The 18,048-nt window shown below is 42.0% G+C and overlaps 1 protein-coding gene across 2 annotated transcripts in view; it reads left to right on the top strand.

Moving 5' to 3' along the window:
- The window catches only part of EXOSC2 (exosome component 2), an 85,166-nt gene that overhangs the window by 25,658 nt on the left and 41,460 nt on the right, over positions 1-18,048 (top strand). For both annotated transcript variants that reach the window (XM_077478160.1, XM_077478153.1), the window contains exons 3-4: positions 2,147-2,192; positions 6,004-6,093. In XM_077478160.1, coding sequence (XP_077334286.1) covers positions 2,147-2,192; positions 6,004-6,093 — 136 coding nt within the window. The remainder of the gene's footprint in view (positions 1-2,146; positions 2,193-6,003; positions 6,094-18,048) is intronic.

Genomic DNA, 18,048 nt, shown 5'->3' with positions numbered 1-18,048 from the left:
CTTTATCACCAATCCTCGTTTCCACAACAACCCAAAATTTTCCAAATCTAATTGTCACAGGACAGAAAGTGAGGTGAAATTTTCTGAACAGGGCCACAGACAGCAAAACAAATGTTACAGGGGTGATAACCCTTCCAACTTATAATCAAATTCAACTTGAGAACAAACCTATCTTGTTTGTAATCTGGGGCCCGCCTGTATATTCCTGAGCTGTGATACCTGGATATTTGATCATTAAAACTGGTTCCTGGTTGCTATTTAACCCCTAAGAAGGTTCTCTGGCCTTATTAACCATATGAAGCCTAAGTTAGGTGAGTGTACAGATTGAGTGGTGTTCAGCACTGTGGGCGGTTTTTGTTTAAAGATGAGCTTGGACGTTTTCGGATCCTAGTCCGATCCCACCAGAGCAAGCACGCCAAGTAGCTATCACTGTACTGGGCCAGCAATAAGAGGGTGAAGCATTCCCTGCTTTGCAGCCATGTGAATACATGCCCCTTGTATACGTGAAGCTGTGGGGCAGGGAATATAGAATCGCAGACGATTGCCCCTGTCAAGTGGCGGCTTCCTGGTGGGCTTGTTTAGGTGGGTTCATCCAAAGATGCCCAGGCTCATCACGTTTTTGATGGTGGTGGTATGAAGCCAACTGAAGATTTTCACTTGTGCATTTGTTTAAAGAAACCCAAGATCTACCAATTTATATTCACTAATTGGCTTTACATAAAGTGGTTGGTGTGCATATCACGACCGCACTTTTTTAAGGTTACTTGCATGTAGCACTTTGGATTGTGCAGTCAACATTGATACGTTTTAATTTTGTAATATTGCATAAAATTGGCTTTTTTTATAATATTTATGGTTATGGTTGTTGTGAAATCTCTATAGCTAGATAGGTGGTTGACTTGTATCTTAATGCAGACTTCTAGAAAAATCAGTGAGCTGATTAGAAGAGCCGGAGGAAGTTGGGTGTATACCCGGGGGTACTCGACAGGTGTACTAAGTTATTCCTGCAGGAAACTTTGTTGCGAGAAAGCTTATCGCCAGGCAGTGGATGAGATCTCCACCACCAACATTAGCGGAGTGGAAAGCTGACATTAACCCAACTTTGCCGTACAAAAAATGTGTTTACATCAATAGGGGGTGCCCATTCAAATATAATAAAGTGTGGGACCGTTGGCTGAATGACTCTGACACCTGCATATAACCATTGTTAGACCCCGCCATTTTTAAGTGCATAAATCTGCTGCTGGTTTGTTAGTCAAGGTACTAAATGCTACAGGGTATATAATGTTTGGATACAAAACTGTACTCTATACTGAATGTACTATAGAATGCAAACTGTAGGTATGCTGCTGTAAACTACTTTCCTACATGTTCTTTACTGTAAACTATGTTTTTTTGATATCTGTGCTTTACTTCAATAAAACGTTAATGGGAAAAAATAAAATAAAAGAAGAGCCGGAGGAAAGTTATGTAAGTTTTCAAAAGTGCTTCGGGTTTGCCATTGTATTAGAGTATGGTAATGACAGCTCTCTTGCTTTACGTAAAACATGCTTTGGCTCTATTTATTCAAGTCACAGGAGTGCACTTTGTCCTTTGACCCGGATTCAGCTGCCGGCAGGCTAAAATCAACTGTTGCCTGACATCACTCAGCTAGTCCAGGCTCTCAAAGGTTCCCAACATTGATCTCAGCCTCTCTGCTTACAGCCCAAGCCAGCTGCTTGAGTGCTGAAGGGTCAGAGCAGAGAGCAGATGACCAACTTCAGACTCTGCTTACTGAAGTCGGAGAACTGAGTAATCAGGGGTGTTTGATTGCTGAGTTCTCAGTCTTGGATGCAGCGGGGGACAGATTTAGGATTGATCTGATGCTGCATCCACCTAGGTGAGTATATAGGTTTTTTTTTTTTTTTCAAACCTCACCCTTCTCTTTCAATACCCTATAGGTCACGGACATTGAACAAGCATGCAGATCTGAAATATCAGAAGTCCTTATTTTGTTAGTTGTGACAGCCAGGCAGCTAGCATTGTCAAAAGCAGCTAAGAATTGAAACTCTATTTTCTCATCTCTTCTCAACCAATCTTGGTTTGGATATTTTTATATGTAATATGTATGTATATGTATGTAATATGTATGTTATTTGTTTTCTAGGTACAATGGAGAAGTTGGCGATATTGTTGTGGGAAGAATTACAGAGGTATGTGCTGTCTTTGGGGCTCCTGCCCATGCATTTCACCCACTCATTCCAAATTAGGAATTGTTTTTTTTTTTTTTTTTTTTTTTTTTTTTTTGTTTTGTTTTTTTTTCTCTCTGTTGCGTTGAAGCTATTTTTTTTCCAGGTTAAGGGGAGGTGTGGAGTTCCAAAAAAAAAAAAAACATCTATACTCCCCTATGCTGCAGCCTCACTGTGATGTTGCAGCTGTTCCCTGCCGGCTCTAAATCTGAGAACTGAGTGTTCACATGACTGCTGATTACTCAGTTCTCTGTCAGCTATGAGCAGAGAACGGGTGGCAGTCAGTCAGTGGCGAGGGGGTGGGTTACACTGCACTGAGAGCCGGAGACAGTTGTCAATTAGGAAGCTGGGAGGATCCCATCAATATGGTCAGAGATCCTTCCCTAATGTAGACTATCTCTGTGACCTCAGCTGACAGCAGGCCTTAGTCTGCTGTTGGCTGATTCTGGGCAAAGGAGTGCAAAAGTAAGTGCACTCCTGTGACCCAGAAATGAAGTATGGCAAAAACAAAGCTTTGTTCTTCTTCTCTTTTTTAAAAACATATACAATGTAAATATTGTAGCAGTTTTTTTTTTTTTTTTATTGCAGGCTTTTAAAGCGTCAAAACACAAAAAAAAATAAAGATCCTGTTCCTTGAAAGCATGTTATACATCACACTGCTTGTGCTGTGTCATTTGGACCCCAGTATCACCTGAAATACTTGTCTGATCCTGCCCTGCTATGCCCTCCACTCTGCAAACAAACCATGATAATCATGGCTGTTGCGCTCTGACATTGTGGTCCATTTGTGTGATTCCGTCAGCTCTTCTGTGTCTGTGTCCTGTGTTCGCCCCCCCCGCTCCTGCTACTCTACGTGCACTCATATTTTCTATTACATCATCTTATCTTCTCTGCACCATTTTCAGAAGTTTCCTTGTGCCTGTGTGCTGTAAAAAAAATACTGCAAGATTCTACCTGTATGAGCTCCACTCTTGCCACTCAGCTGATTGTAGGCGGCTCAGCGCTCTGCATCTCCTCTCTCCATCTCCTCCCCGGCTGACGTCAAGCAGGAGGGCTCGGCCCTGCCCACTGAAGCTATGAGCTGGAGACAGGGGAGAGGAGTCAGCTGAGCGCCCAGAACTGAGGTCATACAGGTAGAATCATGCAGTATTTTTTATTTTAACAGAACACAGGCACAGGGAAACTTCTGTAATGGTGCAGATGGGATGACGTAAAAGAAGTGGGTTAACAACCACTTTAACTTCTGGTTCATACTACTCCAACTTCTCATGTGACTTGTTACGACGTGCGACACAGTCGCAAAACAAGTCAAACACATTAATTTCAATGGGTGCTGTCTTAATTGCTGCTACAAAAAAAAAAAAAAGTTCCTGCAATTATTTTCTGCGTCTTCCTTGAGGTGACACAAGTGCCATAGAATTCGTAAGGAAGTCGTTTTTTCGTCTTGTCTTTGCGAACCTTCAGAGGGTTTTGTAAGTTCAAAAAAAGTCACATTCTGTGATTGTTATAGCCAGAGTCACATGAAAGTTACATGGAAGTCATATCAAGTCAGAAGAAAGTCGCAATGCTAAGAATCTGGAAGTCGTATGACTTTGGGGTTGCACCTTTGTGAACTGAGTCTTAAGGTTTTAGTTTATCATCATATGATCATTGTAGGCAAAAACATTGCTCCATTCGTACACCTTAACATGTTCAGTGATCTTTGCATATATTTCAGCCAAGGTGAAACCCCCCAATACAGTAATTGTGGTCCTAAAGGCTGAAGGTTTTTTACCTTTATGCATTAAGGTAAAAAAAACGTATTGTGCAGATTCCCACTCAGCCCCACCCTAATACTTGCCTAAGCCTTACCTCAATCCAGCGATGTGCACAAGAGCAGTGTCTCTCCTAGTTTTCTCCCTCTTCATTGACTGAGATGCAGCATCAGGAGCCATTGTTTCCCACTGCTGTCAATCACAGCTAGTGAGGGGGTGTGGGGCTGAGCCGTGCTGTTTGAGTCATATGGCCACAGAGCTGGCTCAGAAGCGAGCACGCACAAGTGCCACCATAACAAGCCTCTTGCTATGGGAGCACTCTGCAAGTGGGGTGTGGCTTGGCAGCGGATGTAGCCGGACACTTGGTCTGCTAGCTCTGCTGATAATCTGTGCATTTATACTGAGGGCTCGTATCCTGCCTCTCTTCCCATGGCTTTGTTAGCATTGGGTGGCTGCTGAGATTTTGGGCTACACGCTGATATCCTCCTTATCTCCTGCCGCCGTGTCCAAACACGTCCGGCCAAGGGAGAGGGTCCCAGAAAACCAGCGGGGGACCCGTGAAGAGGAGGAATGGGGCTGCTCTGTGCAGTAAGTATGACATATTTGTTTTAATAAAAAAAAAAAAAAATTCCCTTTACAAAAAATAAGGCTGTTACCAATATTTAAAGGGCAGTGCTATGTCTATAGTTATTAATATTCCATGTGCAAAATTTTATATTATCCACTTATTGTCCCTTTATAAAAAGCAGAAAAAAAATGTAAATAAATAAATAACCTTATACTACATTCAGACCACCATAATAAAGTCCATATGAATCTTGTTTGTGTATGTATATATAATATTTACAGTATATCTTCACTCACAATACTCACAATTAATTTTTTTCCGTGAATACGTACACTAATGTATCTAGTTCAACATTTACTGCAATATACGTGTATCTTGTGCATCCATAACACCAGACATTAGCAGTCTGTATTTGTGCACCATGAGTTATTTCTGCTGTGCCGTGCCTTTTAAATCGCCATATACTGCATGATCCCAACACCACCACTCTGGTGCTCTCACCTTCTCAAATGGACCTAAACAATTAGGTCTGCAGTGCCTTCCCCTTTAAAAGGGGTCTTAGTAGCTACGACTAGTCTCCTCACTGTTGGTACTCAGGAACTCAATCTATCTCCATGTGTGGGAAGAATGCCACGGTTCATTCAAAAAGAAGTAACAATCGTATTTTCTGTCTTTCCACCACTATTTTTTATTAAAAACTGCAATAAAAGACAGCTCGCTCTAATAAGTGCATGATACTGGTGCACTTCAGCATACAAGCCAGTATTCCCCATTAAAGCGGAGTTCCACCCAAAAGGGAGCTTCCGCTCATTTTTCAAGGAGGGCCTTTGACAGGCATCCTGTTCCCACTTCCGGGAGCCACAGCTGTGGATGTTGACGTCACCGCTCGGCTCCCTCCTCCTGCCACTGGGACAGTAGGACAGAAGAGCGAAGCCTCGCACATGCGCAGTAGGGTTCAGCCACAAGGCTACACTGCCTTGTTCCCCCTACCCACAATGGCGGCGGCAGCACCAGACAACTGATGGAAAGATCAGCTGCATTGCCGACATCGCTGGTTTCCAGGACAGGTAAGTGTCCTAATATTAAAAGCCAGCAGCTGCAGTATGTGTAGCTGCTGGCTTTTAATTGTTGCAGCGGTGGACGGACCTCCACGTTAAGATGTATGGTCCCCAGGTCACTCACAAAATGGCATTCTGTGTACTTCTGGTTGAGTGTTGTGAGGTCAACAAGCTCCTTCCTAAGTATTACGTTACAAAAAAAATGTCAGGAGATCCTATATTCCATTCAAAGGCTCCTCCTGATTTGACCTTGAGTCATTTGCAGGATCAAGGATTTTGTAAATTCCTGAATGCAGACAATTTTTTGGCAGCGATAGAAGATCATACCTGACTGCAAGTATGATTAGAATAATCCTTCATAAAGGTTTTACTGTTTAACTATCTGTTTTCTGCAGGTACAGCAGAAGCGATGGAAAGTGGATACAAATACACGCCTGGACTCTGTATTGCTGCTTTCATCTGTGAACCTTCCCGGTGGGGAGCTGGTGAGTGTAAAGAGCGACTGGCAAAGTCTTTGCCTATTTAAAGCACATCACCAGGGGACTAGTAAAATCAGTCTTTGAGTTGCTAATGCTAAAACCAGTATAACTTTACAGCTGACCAAAACTCTTGGCGCTGTGCTGTTTTACACCCTCAGCTGTCTGAATTTGTAATCTGCCAGTAAAACTTTTTTTTTTTTATGATTGCCTGACAAGTGCTCCAGGCTACCTGTGACTTTCAGGTCCCAGTTCTAGCAACATCTGATAAGGGGTCATGTGTCTATTGTCGTCATCCAGGAGCGGTATTTGGGCAGAGCTACTGAATGGCTGGCTCTTCTGAGGGTCAGGTCCGCTTTAATTTATGTATTATATATATTCCCCCACAGCCAGATTTTGCCCATATTTCTCCTGTGTTTCTGGACGTGAACGGAGCCTTTTGATGTGCAACCTTCCACCGATGCTTCTGTGTGGATTGCATCAACATTGCATAAGATTTAGCGAGAGGGCTTTGCATGGACCAGTAAAACACTGGCTTTCATTTTAGTAGCTTGAGATATAGGGTCCATGTTGGGAATGCAGAAGAACCTTACTTCCAATCTTCAGTTTAAACTCCGGAGGTTCATTTGTTTTTAAATGCGAGAATACAATAGAGTGTCCGCATCTTGAAGTTCATTTTAAACGTTGGTATATGTAATGTATCATGTTATATTAAAGGAGAATTCTAACCAGAACTTTTAAAAGTTTGAATAAAACTGGAAAGCATTCCAATGTCTTTCATGCTTGTGTCCCCATGGGGACAATTTACATTCACTTCTTGTGTCAGCAAGACAGGAAGTAAAAGGGACCTCCTGAATGGGGATGCAGAATAGAAAGCCTTCAAAAGGTAGCCAGTGGAGAGGCTGGAACAATTCAAGTTTTTTTTTTTTTTCCCCTCTTCCTTCCCATTGAAGAGACAGAAAGTGATAGGAAATCTCCCTACACACAGGGACTAATTTTTGTAAGCCTATTACCGCGATCCTCAGTATATTGATTGAAAATTAAATTTTGGTCTCAGCTGGAGTGAATAGAATTGTGGTATATAAATGCGGATTATTACATGTAACACCTAGCCTATTAAAGAGGACTATACCCATAGTTAAGACTATAATAAGGATTACCTATAGGTAGTGTCAGTATCTCCTAAACGTGTGTAGTTTACGAGGTATTTACTGTACATGCAGCCAGTGACATCACTGGCGCATGTGTTTTGAAGGAACGGCCACCCGTGCCATTCCTTTAGAGACCTGTGCCGTGACTGGCGGCTCCCACACGTTTGAACGGGAGTGACGTCATTGCGGCTCCGGCCAGTCACAGAGAAAAGATAACGGTTAAAAAGGGATTGATGGGCCAGATCGTCTGTTATACAAGCAAATGTTCATTCGGTTGGGCGCCAGATACTATTAACTGCTTTTGTTAAGTTTTACCTGGTGGATGTTTAAACCTCTGATGCCAGTTTTAAGCATAAGGTGCTATGAGCTGCTCTGAGTTTCTTAAGACTTTCTCGACCAGTTTGTTATATCTGCTTGTTGACATTGTTTTTGTCCACCCCTCAGTCTAATTTCTTTTGGATATTCCAGTCATAACAATCTATTCTGTTGCTGCCTGCATAACACTCACTGTATGTGCAGTGGGAAAAGGGTGAACTTTAATGCTCACGCGTGCCACTGGACAATCGATGTTTCTGTGCTGAGAGACCCCAACGCAGAGATCGAGCTGGCAAAAGCAGCTCCTGGTCCCCGCTATGGATTGGTAGCTTATGAAACCGGCTTTAAATCATGTAACCCCTGTGACAACCAATCAAACTGGTTACATGATTGCTGACTCCGTTTCTAGAATTTTTTAAAGGGACCCCTGGGGCTAGAAGGGGTTGAAGAAGAAGCCTTTGTCCTGTACTATGAGCAAAATAGGATTTTTGACTTGGTGAAATCCATAACCTAGAGCATAGTACTGAATACAGGACCCCTCACCTCTCGTCTTATGATCTTCTGTGTCTGGCAATAGAATCCCAAAAAATTGATTTTACGGTGAGTTCAAAAATCCTATTCTCATTTTTTACCCAAAATAACAGTGTCTTGTAGAACTTTTTATGGCCACTAGAGGTCAATATTGCTGTACAGTTTTCTGCTCTGTAATCATGGACAAGACTGCACTGCCTGTGTCTCAGGCTCGGCTATGATTCATGTTTTTTCTCCCTTTCTAAGTGATCACTTATTTAGTGCTTAACACATACTGTTATAAATGAAAATAATAGCCTAAAGGGTGCTAGTACATGAAATTAATCTGAGGGAAGGAAATTCTGAAAAACAATCATGTTTATGTATTTGACCACCCATAGAAATGAAGACAAGCCTATATCAGAATCCCAAGTTTAAATAAGGGTGGGCCTGTCGCCTACGAATATTAAAGTAAAATTCCATTTTTGTTGAGAGTGAAATAAATCCCATATACATTGGGAAGATTGTATCCATCTTCATGGCTGATCTTTTTCTGCTTCTGTTCTAATGATATTGATGTGGGAATTGCAGCATAAGCAAAGGGGAGGGGGTGGTCTACCCTTACTGCCATCACATTATAGACTTAGTGCTGTAATGAGAGGAACTGCAGCTCCAACATTTTACATGTGCACAAGTTCAGCTTTTCTTATGTGGCCCCCACCCAGGTTGTGTCAGAGCAGCTTGGAGACACTGAAGTCTGATGGGGGCACCAGAGGGCACCAGCCAGGCAGAGGAATTTTTACTTTTTTTGTTCCAACTGTTCACAGGTTTGCTTCAGAAGTAACCTGTTATAAAATATTGTACACACACAAACCATCATTTCTTCCCTTTGTAAAAAAGCTGTGCCGTGCTGCTCTAGTGGTTTCAATACTTGCAGTCATCAGGTTAGAAAAGGTATGCAGTGGCTCTGACATTTGCTGTGTAATTGTTCTAAAAGTGCGTCAGCTGATTAATAATGAAAAAATCACTACTATTCAGATTCCTTCTGCACACTGATGAGCAAACAAATAGCTTTTTCTTCAGAACAGAAAGCAGTAGGAATCTGCAACAAACTTTCCCAAAATCCTTGCAACGCACATTGATCACCCAGAGGGGATTGTTTCATAGACATATGTGTATATATATATATGTGTGTGTGTGTGTGTGTGTGTGTGTGTGTGTGTGTGTGTGTGTATATATATATATATATATATATATATATATATATATATTTTTTTTTTTTTATATTATTTTAATTTTTTCTGTGGCAGAAAGTTGAGCCTCCCTTAGAGGTCATGGGTCTTAAAGCAGGACAATGACCCAAAGCACACGTCAAAAAGTACTCTGTAATGGTTTAAGACAAAGCGCTGGAGGGTACTGAACTGGCTGGTGATAAGTCCAGATCTATCTCACAAAAGTGAGTACACCCCTGACATTTTTGTAAATATTTTATTCTATCTTCTCCTATAACACTGAAGAAATGATACTTTGCTACAATGTAAAGTAGTCAGTGTACAGCTTGTATAACAGTGTAAATTTACTGTCCCCTCAAATTAACTCAGCACACAGCCATTAACGTCTAAACCCCTTGCAACAAAAGTGAGTACACCCCTAAGTAAAAATATCCAAATTGGCCCCAATTAGCGATTTTTCCTCCCTGGTGTTATAAGGTCTCAGGTGTGAATGGGGAGCAGGTGTGTTCATTTTGATGATTATCGCTCTCTCTCTCATACTTGTCACTGGAAGTTCAACATGGCACTTCATGACAAAGAACTCTGAGGATCTGAAAAAAAGAATCGTTGGCCTACATAAAGATGGCCTAGGCTATAAGAAGATTGCCAAGACCCTGAAACTGAGTTGCATCACAGTGACCAAGGCCATATAGCAGTTTAACAGGTTCCACTCAGAACAGGCCTTCGCCATGGTCGACCAAAGAAGTTGAGTGCACGTGCTCAGCGTCATATCTAGGGGTTGTCTTTGGGAAATAGACGTTTGAGTGCTGCCAGCATTACTGCGGAGGTTGAAGGGGTGGAGGGTGGGTCAGCCTGTCAGTGCTCGGACGATATGCCGCACACTGCATCAAATTGGTCTGCTTGGCTGTCATCCCAGAAGGAAGCCTCTTCTAAAGATGATGCACAAGAAAGCCCACAAATAGTTTGCTGAAGACAAGCAGACTAAGGACATGGATTACTGGAACCATGTCCTGTGGTCTGATGGGACCAAGATAAACTTATTTGGTTCAGATAGTGTCAAGTGTGTGGCGGTAACCAGAAGAGTACAAAGACAAGTGTGTCTTGCCAACAGTCAAGCATGGTGGTGGGAGTGTCATCGTCTGGGGCTGCATGAGTACTACTGGCACTGGGGAGGTACAGTTCATTGAGGGATCCATGAATGCCAACATGTATTGTGACATACTAAAGCAGAGCATGATCCCCTCCCTTCGGAGACTGGGCTGCGGGGCAGTATTCCAACATAACGACTCCATACACACCTCCAAGGTGACCACTGCCTTGCTAAAGAAGCTCAGGAAAAATGTGATGGACTGGCCAAGCATGTCTCCGGACCTAAACCCTATTGAGCATCTGTGGGGCATTCTCAAATAGAAGGTGGAGGAGCTCAAGGTCTATAGCTCCGTGATGTAGTTATGGAGGAGTGGTAGAGGACTCCTGTGGCAACCTGTGAAGCTCTGGTGAACTCCATGCCCAAACGGGTTAAGGCAGTGCTGGAAAATAATGGTGGCCACACAAAGTATTGGGCCCAATTTGGAAATTTTCATTTAGGGGTGTACTCCCTTTTGTTGCCAGTGGTTTAGACATTGGCTGTGTGGGATATTTTGAGGGGACAGCAAATTTACACCGTTATACAAGCTGTACACCCATTACTTTACATTGTAGCAAAGTATCATTTCTTCAGTGTTGTCACATTAGAAGATAGAATAAAATATTTTCCAAATTGTGAGGGGTGTTCTCACTTTACTGAGATACTGTAACCCCCATAGAGCACCTGTGAAGAGATCTCAAAAGAGCAGTTGAGACCTGGAGAAGGTGGCAAAAGGAGAGTGGACCAAAACCTCTACCTCCAGTAGAGGGGTGTAAGAAACTTATTGATGGTTACAGGAAGCCATTGATTTTCAGAAATATTTCCAAGGAGTGTGCAACCAAATATTAAATTGGGTGTGACAATAATTATGTCCAGTTCATTTTTGATGTTTTGCGTGGAATGTGTCAGGTTTGGCTTTTTGTTTCTCCACTTTTTTTGTGTCATACCAATACAAACAAAATAAACATGAGAATGCCTAAACATTTGTAAAGTTTTTTTTTTTTTTTTTTTTTTTTTTTTTCTCGGAGAAGTGGTGCATTATCTGACAAATGGCAGGGGTGTCAATATTTTTTGCCATTACTTTATAGGTGCCTGACTTTACAACCAAGTGTGTTGCTGACTTGGAACATGTATGCAATACAGACCTTTAAACTTTATACTTTACTGGTGGCTTGGCTGTTCATGTAGTGAAGACCAGATCAGAATGACATCCTTGAGAGTTTGTGCCTTTAAAACAAGACATCTCTGATAGATCTGTTCAAATAGGTTCCCTTTTAAGAATTATCGTTGCTGTCTGCAGCCGAGGAACAGTACCGCCAACCTGAAGATCGCAATAGTTCCCTGTCAAGTGTAATAATGGTTGATGTCAGCATGTCCATTCCTTCTATCGCTTTCATTTGTATTAATAGCTTTCTCATGGAGTTAAAATTAGGTCTTTAATCATCATTAATGTGTGATTCTTAACCTCCGCCTTTGTTGCTTGTACAGGGGAGCGCAAGTTCAAAGTGTTAACTCTTGTTATAAAAAATAAAGTTAATGTAATATTCTGCTAGCATGTATTGCATACTGGCACATTATGACAGACTTTCCTGTAAAGCAGATCAATCCAGCAACGCACTGTCACCGCTGACAGGACATCCGTGTTCACCCAGTCTCCCTTTCGGGTTCACACAATACCACCGTTTGCATGGTCGGGCTGCAGTGATGTCACTCCCCCCACATGCACACGGTAGTCACAGTCGTTGCACATCGCTTTGTTCAGGCAGCACACTCCAGCATCCAGTCCATTCAGAGCGCAGTGCGCATGTGCCAATAACCTCGCCGGCTACTAAACAATAGATATCGCCTAGATATTAACTGTACCTGCAGGTAAGCCTTTATTATAGGCTTACGTATAGGTACAAGTTAAAGTGGACTTCGCTACTGCTTTAAAGAGTTTATTAAACCCAAAACTGTAATACTGTATATTGCAGCTTAGCAGTCATTAGATGTGGTGGTTGCATTTGTTTTCTTTTTTACACTTTTCCCCCCCCCTCTGTTTTCCTCCAGTAATCTGGCCAGTAACACACCTATATTATAGCAATGCGACGCTGGATGAATGGAGCACGGGGGGCAAATTTGGACTGCAGCATTTTTGGAAAGGGAGTGTTAGAAGTACTAGCAGATTTGAATACAAAATTAAATACAAACTGAAGCTGAACTCCAGCTAATACTTTATAATCCAGTTACAAAAAACTTTTTTTTTTTTTTTTTACTTTTGGGAGGAAGGTTTTATATAAATAAAAGCTGTTTGTTGTAAGCACCCCTGCCAGTGGTAAATGGTATGTGTCATTCCTGTAACTGTAAGGGCTCATGCGCACTGCAGCTCCAAAAAAACAAATAAACTGCTTTTACAGGTATTTTGAGCTTTTAAATGCTTATAAAAGCTTGAAGGCGCTTGTGCTTTTTTTGCACATTGTTGGAAAGCTTCTTCAAGCTCCGTTTGAGCTTTTTTTGTGCATCTAATATGTTCCTACAATTTAAATATTTTGGATTACAGATAGGTTTTCTGTAAGGTAATCCTTAAAGTGGACTTGTCAGTAACGTTACAGTTCCAAAAATAAATGCCTGTAATATTACCAGCAACAGAACAAATTTTTATCATTAACCACTTCAGCCCCAGAAGGTTTTACCTCCTCAATGACCAGGCCATTTTTTGTGATACGACACTGCTTTACTTTAACTGACGATTGCGTGTTGTACCCAAATTAAATGTATGTCCTTTTTTCCCCAAAAGGAGCTTTATTTTGGTGGTATTTGATCACCTCTGCAGTTCACTTTAGTTTTTTTGTGCACTATAAAAAAAAAACGTAAATTTTGTAAAAAAAAAAAAAAAAAAAAAAAAAGAAAGAAAAAATACCCTTTTTACTTTCTGCTATAAAACCTATCCAATTAAAAAAAAAAATAGAAAAACATCAGTTTAGGGTAATATGTATTCAGCTTCATATTTTTGGTAAAAAAATCTCAATAAGTAATAGTATTGGTGGCGATCAGAATTGTTTTAAAATTTTTATTTTTATTTACATTATTTCCAGGACTGCAAAATTGCGGCAGACAAATCGACACCTGACTGACGCTTTTTTGAGGACCAGTGACATTAATACAGTGATCAGTGATAAAAATATTCACTGTCATTGTACTAATGTCAATAACATAAAGGGTGATTAAAAGGTTAAATATGTCCCTAGGGAGTGCTTGCTAACTGGGGGGGTTGTTCTGACTTGGGAAAGAGCGAGATCTGTGTCCCTACTTGGCACACACAAGATCTCCATCTTCTTCCCTGTCAGAATGGCGATCTGTCTTGCTTACATACACATATCTCAGTTATGCCTCTCCCGGGAATGGTCGCTGATTGGCATCCCCTGTGTCAAATCCGCACATGATTGTGCCTCCAGCGGTGCGCACCCCCCAGTGGCTATTACACAAAATTAGTACAGGTACGTGATTTTTTGCAATAGAGCTGACCTGCCGCAGTAAATTATATTGATGATATTAAAGGCAAAAATGAAAAAGAGAAAGCAGCTTGCAATGGGGCACCCAAGCAGGCACGCTCCCGACCCGCAGCTTTGCGTGTCAATTCAGACGCACAGCTGCGGCTCAGCCCCGTCCCCTCTCTCTCCTCATTGGTTCACTGAAGGTGATTACCAATGGCTCCCGCTGCTGGTTCAATGAGGAAGAAGAGTCCCCGAAGAGCCGATTGGGATTGAGAGGGAGCTCAGGTAAGTATTAAGGGAGGCTACTGCACAGAGAAGGGTTTTTTTTTTTCCCCTTCATTAACCACTTCAGCCCCGGACCAATTGTCAGCCTAAGGACCAGAGGTCTTTTTACAATTTCGCACTGCACTGCTTTAACTGGTAATTGCGCGGTCATGCAATGTTGTACCCAAACAACATTTGCGTCCTTTTCTTCCCACAAATAGAGCTTTCTTTTGATGGTATTTGATTGCCTCTGCGATTTTTATTTTTTGCGATATAAATGGAAAAAGACCGAAAATTTAGAGGGAAAAAAATATATTTTCTACTTTTTGTTATAAGAAAAATCAAATAAACTCAATTTTAGTCATACATTTAGGGCAAAATTTATTCAGCCACATGTCTTTAGTAAAAAAAATGTCAATAAGCGTATATTTATTTTTTTGCGCAAATGTTATAGCGTCTACAAACTAGAGTACATTTTCTGGAATTTACACAGCTTTTAATTTATGACTGCATATCTCATTTCTTGAGGTGCTAAAATGGCAGGGCAGTACAACCCCCCCCCCCCCAATGACCCCATTTTGGAAAGTAGACACCCCAAGGAAATTGCTGAGGGGCATGTTGAGCTCATTGAATATTTTTTATTTTATTTTTTTTGTCCCAAGTGATTGAATAATGACACAAAAAAAAATTACAAAAAGTTGTCACTAAATGATATATTGCTCACACATGCCATAGTTGTATGTGGAATTGCACCCCAAAATATATTCTGCTGCTTCTCCTGAGTACGGGCATACCACATATGTGGGACTTTTTGGGAGTCTAGCCGCGTACGGCACCCCGAAAACCAATCACTGCCTTCAGGATTTCTAAGGGTGCAAATTTTTGATTTCACTCCTCACTACCTATCACAGTTTTGAAGGCCATAAAATGCCAAAATAGCACAACCCCCCCCCCCCCCCAAATTACCCCATTTTGGAAGGTAGACACCCCAAGCTATTTACTGAGAGGCATGTTGAGTCCATGAAATATTTAATATTTTGCCACAAGTTGCAGGAATATTACATTTTTTTATTTATTTTTTTTGCACAAAGTTGTCACCAAATGATATATTGCTCACACATGCTATGGGCATAAGTGAAATTACACCGCAGAATTCTCCCGAGTACGGGGATACCACATGTGGGGGACTTTTTGGGAGCCTAGCCATGTACAGGACCCCAAAAACCAAGCACTGCCTTTAGGATTTAAATATAAGACGCTACCAAAAAAAACTGTTAGCGATCGCAGGGATCAGGCCTGACTCTGCGAACGCTGCAGTTATGTGTTTAGTGTTTTGTAAGTGACAGTGATCGATCGATACTGCACTTGGGTGGGCTGGGCGGAGGGGCAAAACGCAGGTGCCAGCAGGTATCTGGGCTGATCCCGCTAACAATGCGTTTTTTTTGGAACCCTAAACTGCTGGGGACGCTAGTATAGATCTGATCAGATATTGATCTGTTCAGATTCTATACCACTACGGGAGGTTTATGCTTTGCGCGTGGGTGTTAGCGGTACTGGCACTAACCTAGCGCTGCCTGGGGCGACGCAGACCCTGACCCTAAAACCTAATTGATATCACCCGCCGGGTGATCAGGGGGTTAAACCTTTATTGGGTAATAAATGGTGGGTGCCCTGATGCTATAAAAAGCAAACTAACTAACGAGTCACCCGTAACACTTATACGGTGATCACTGGTGAAAGGGTTAACTAGGGGCAATCGGGGGGTTAAAATCTTTATTAGGTAGTATATGGGGGTCCCTGACGCTATATAAAAACCTGACGGGGAACCTAAATAACTAACTGGCTAACCAGCGACACCAGTGACACTTATACGGTGATCGCTGGTGAAAGGGTTAACTAGGGGCAATCGGGGTGTTAAAACCATTATTGGGTAGTATATGGGGGTACCTGGCGGTGAACCTAAAAAAAAAATAGCTACCTAGCTGCACCAGTGACACTAATGCAGCGATCAGAAAAACGATCGCTTAGTGACACTGGCAAAAGGGGGTGAAAGGGTTAACTCTAGGGACAATCAGGGGGTTAAACCTTTATTGGGGGGGGGGGGGGGTAGGGGGCTACCCTGGACCTAACACTAACTGCCCTGACAGTTTTTACTGTCACAACTGACACTAAATGCAGTGATCAGTAAATAAATGATCACTGCAATCAGTGACACTGTGACTGGGAGGGGGGGCGATCGGTGGGGGGGGGGATTTGTGTGCCTATGTGTACCTACATGTCAGTGTAGTGTTTGGTGCACTTACTTTCTGTGTTCTCCTCGCAGTCCGGTCAAAAAGACCGCCCCGAGGAGAATGACAACATTTCCTCCCTGCCTGTGTTTACAAAACACTGCGAGGGAAGCTTCTCATTCGCCAGGAGCGATCGAGAGGGGATGGCCAGAAACCAACGGCCATCCCGGATCGCTCCTGAAGCAAAATGGACCGCCGCATCCAGCGGGAGGGGGTCCGATCGGATGGGGATTGATTTAAATTCACTAAAACTCACAAAAAAAGCTAGTGTCAGTCATCTGACTCTACCTACACCATATTGATGCACAAAAATACACATCTGATGTAAAGTAAAGATTTATTGGGAGATGTTAAACAGTTTTTTTTTATATTTTATAATCTTTTTGAATTTGAATCTTCTGAAACTTTTTTTTTTTTTTTTTTCGTGTGACTGGTTCGGCACAAATCAGGGCTGGCCAGACACAGACTCACACTGTAGACAACATACATCAGTAGAGTAATAGAAACCCCACCCAAAGATCTTCCCCTGTAGATGCCAAAGATGAGTTACTTATTTAAAAAAAAATTTTTTTTTCTTTATCCACTTCCATACCACAGTATGTCAGATGACGTCTTGGGCTTTGAGTGGGGATATCTAAATGATGCCTGCAGCTATAGTCATCATTCAGATAGCATTCTTTACCACCGACAATTCCCTGCACCATAAAAATAATCACAATCTCTTGATCATTTTTACAGGAGGCACTCCAGCCGCCCTCTGGTGCTTCTACCGGCTCAGCCGTGCGATCGGCGAGACGTTTTAGGAATCCGCTGCCAGCTGAAGTTCACAATGGAGAATACCGCTGACAAGATGGTCCCCGGTCATCTCTATCACCTTCGGAGGCTGTGCGGGCGCTTTGATGTCACGCCTGGCTCTGGTAGTTGTAAACACTGCCATGTATTTGGCTGGAAAGGCTGAGATCCTTTTTTATTTTTTTATATATATCTGTCTTTTCAGGCTAGAGGAAGAGGTGGGGACTTCTGATCTAGTTGTAAAGAGGACCTATCATGCCCTGTTCCTATTACAAGGGATATTTACATTCCTTATAATAGGAATACGTTATTTAAAAAAACATTAAGGGAACGTGTAAAAATAAAATGAACAATAAACATTTTTTTTAAAGCAACCACGTGTGCTCACAGGCAGAAGTGAACGCATACGTACGCACGCCCACATATGTAAACTGCATTCAAGCCACACACCTAAGGTATTGCTGTGAATGTTAAAGCGAGAACAACAATGCTTCCCCAAGACCTTCTCTTTAACTCTAAACTGGTAACCTGTAAAGTGCCTATGGAGAGTTTTAGGTACTCAAGTTTGATGCCATTCCACAAGTGTGCACAGTTTTTAAATCGAAAAACAAACTTTATTAAAAAAAAAAAAAAAAAAAAGAAGGAAACAGAAGATGACATACATAGCAGGCATACATACGATACATCAAATAACGTGGGCCAATCTGGCCAAGGCAGCGTTGCATACATAAAAGCATTGGGTTAACTGCACTGTATATGGGTCCGACACCCATCATGGGTAGATGCACCATTAGAGCTAATTTGTGTCAACCG

This window comes from Lithobates pipiens, unplaced genomic scaffold (assembly GCF_037356315.1).
Source record: "Lithobates pipiens isolate NorthernLeopardFrog02 unplaced genomic scaffold, aLitPip1_a1.2 Scaffold_1, whole genome shotgun sequence".
Lineage (NCBI taxonomy): Eukaryota > Metazoa > Chordata > Amphibia > Anura > Ranidae > Lithobates > Lithobates pipiens.
Note: the sequence above shows the minus strand (reverse complement) of the source record. Positions and strands in the feature narration are given on the sequence as shown.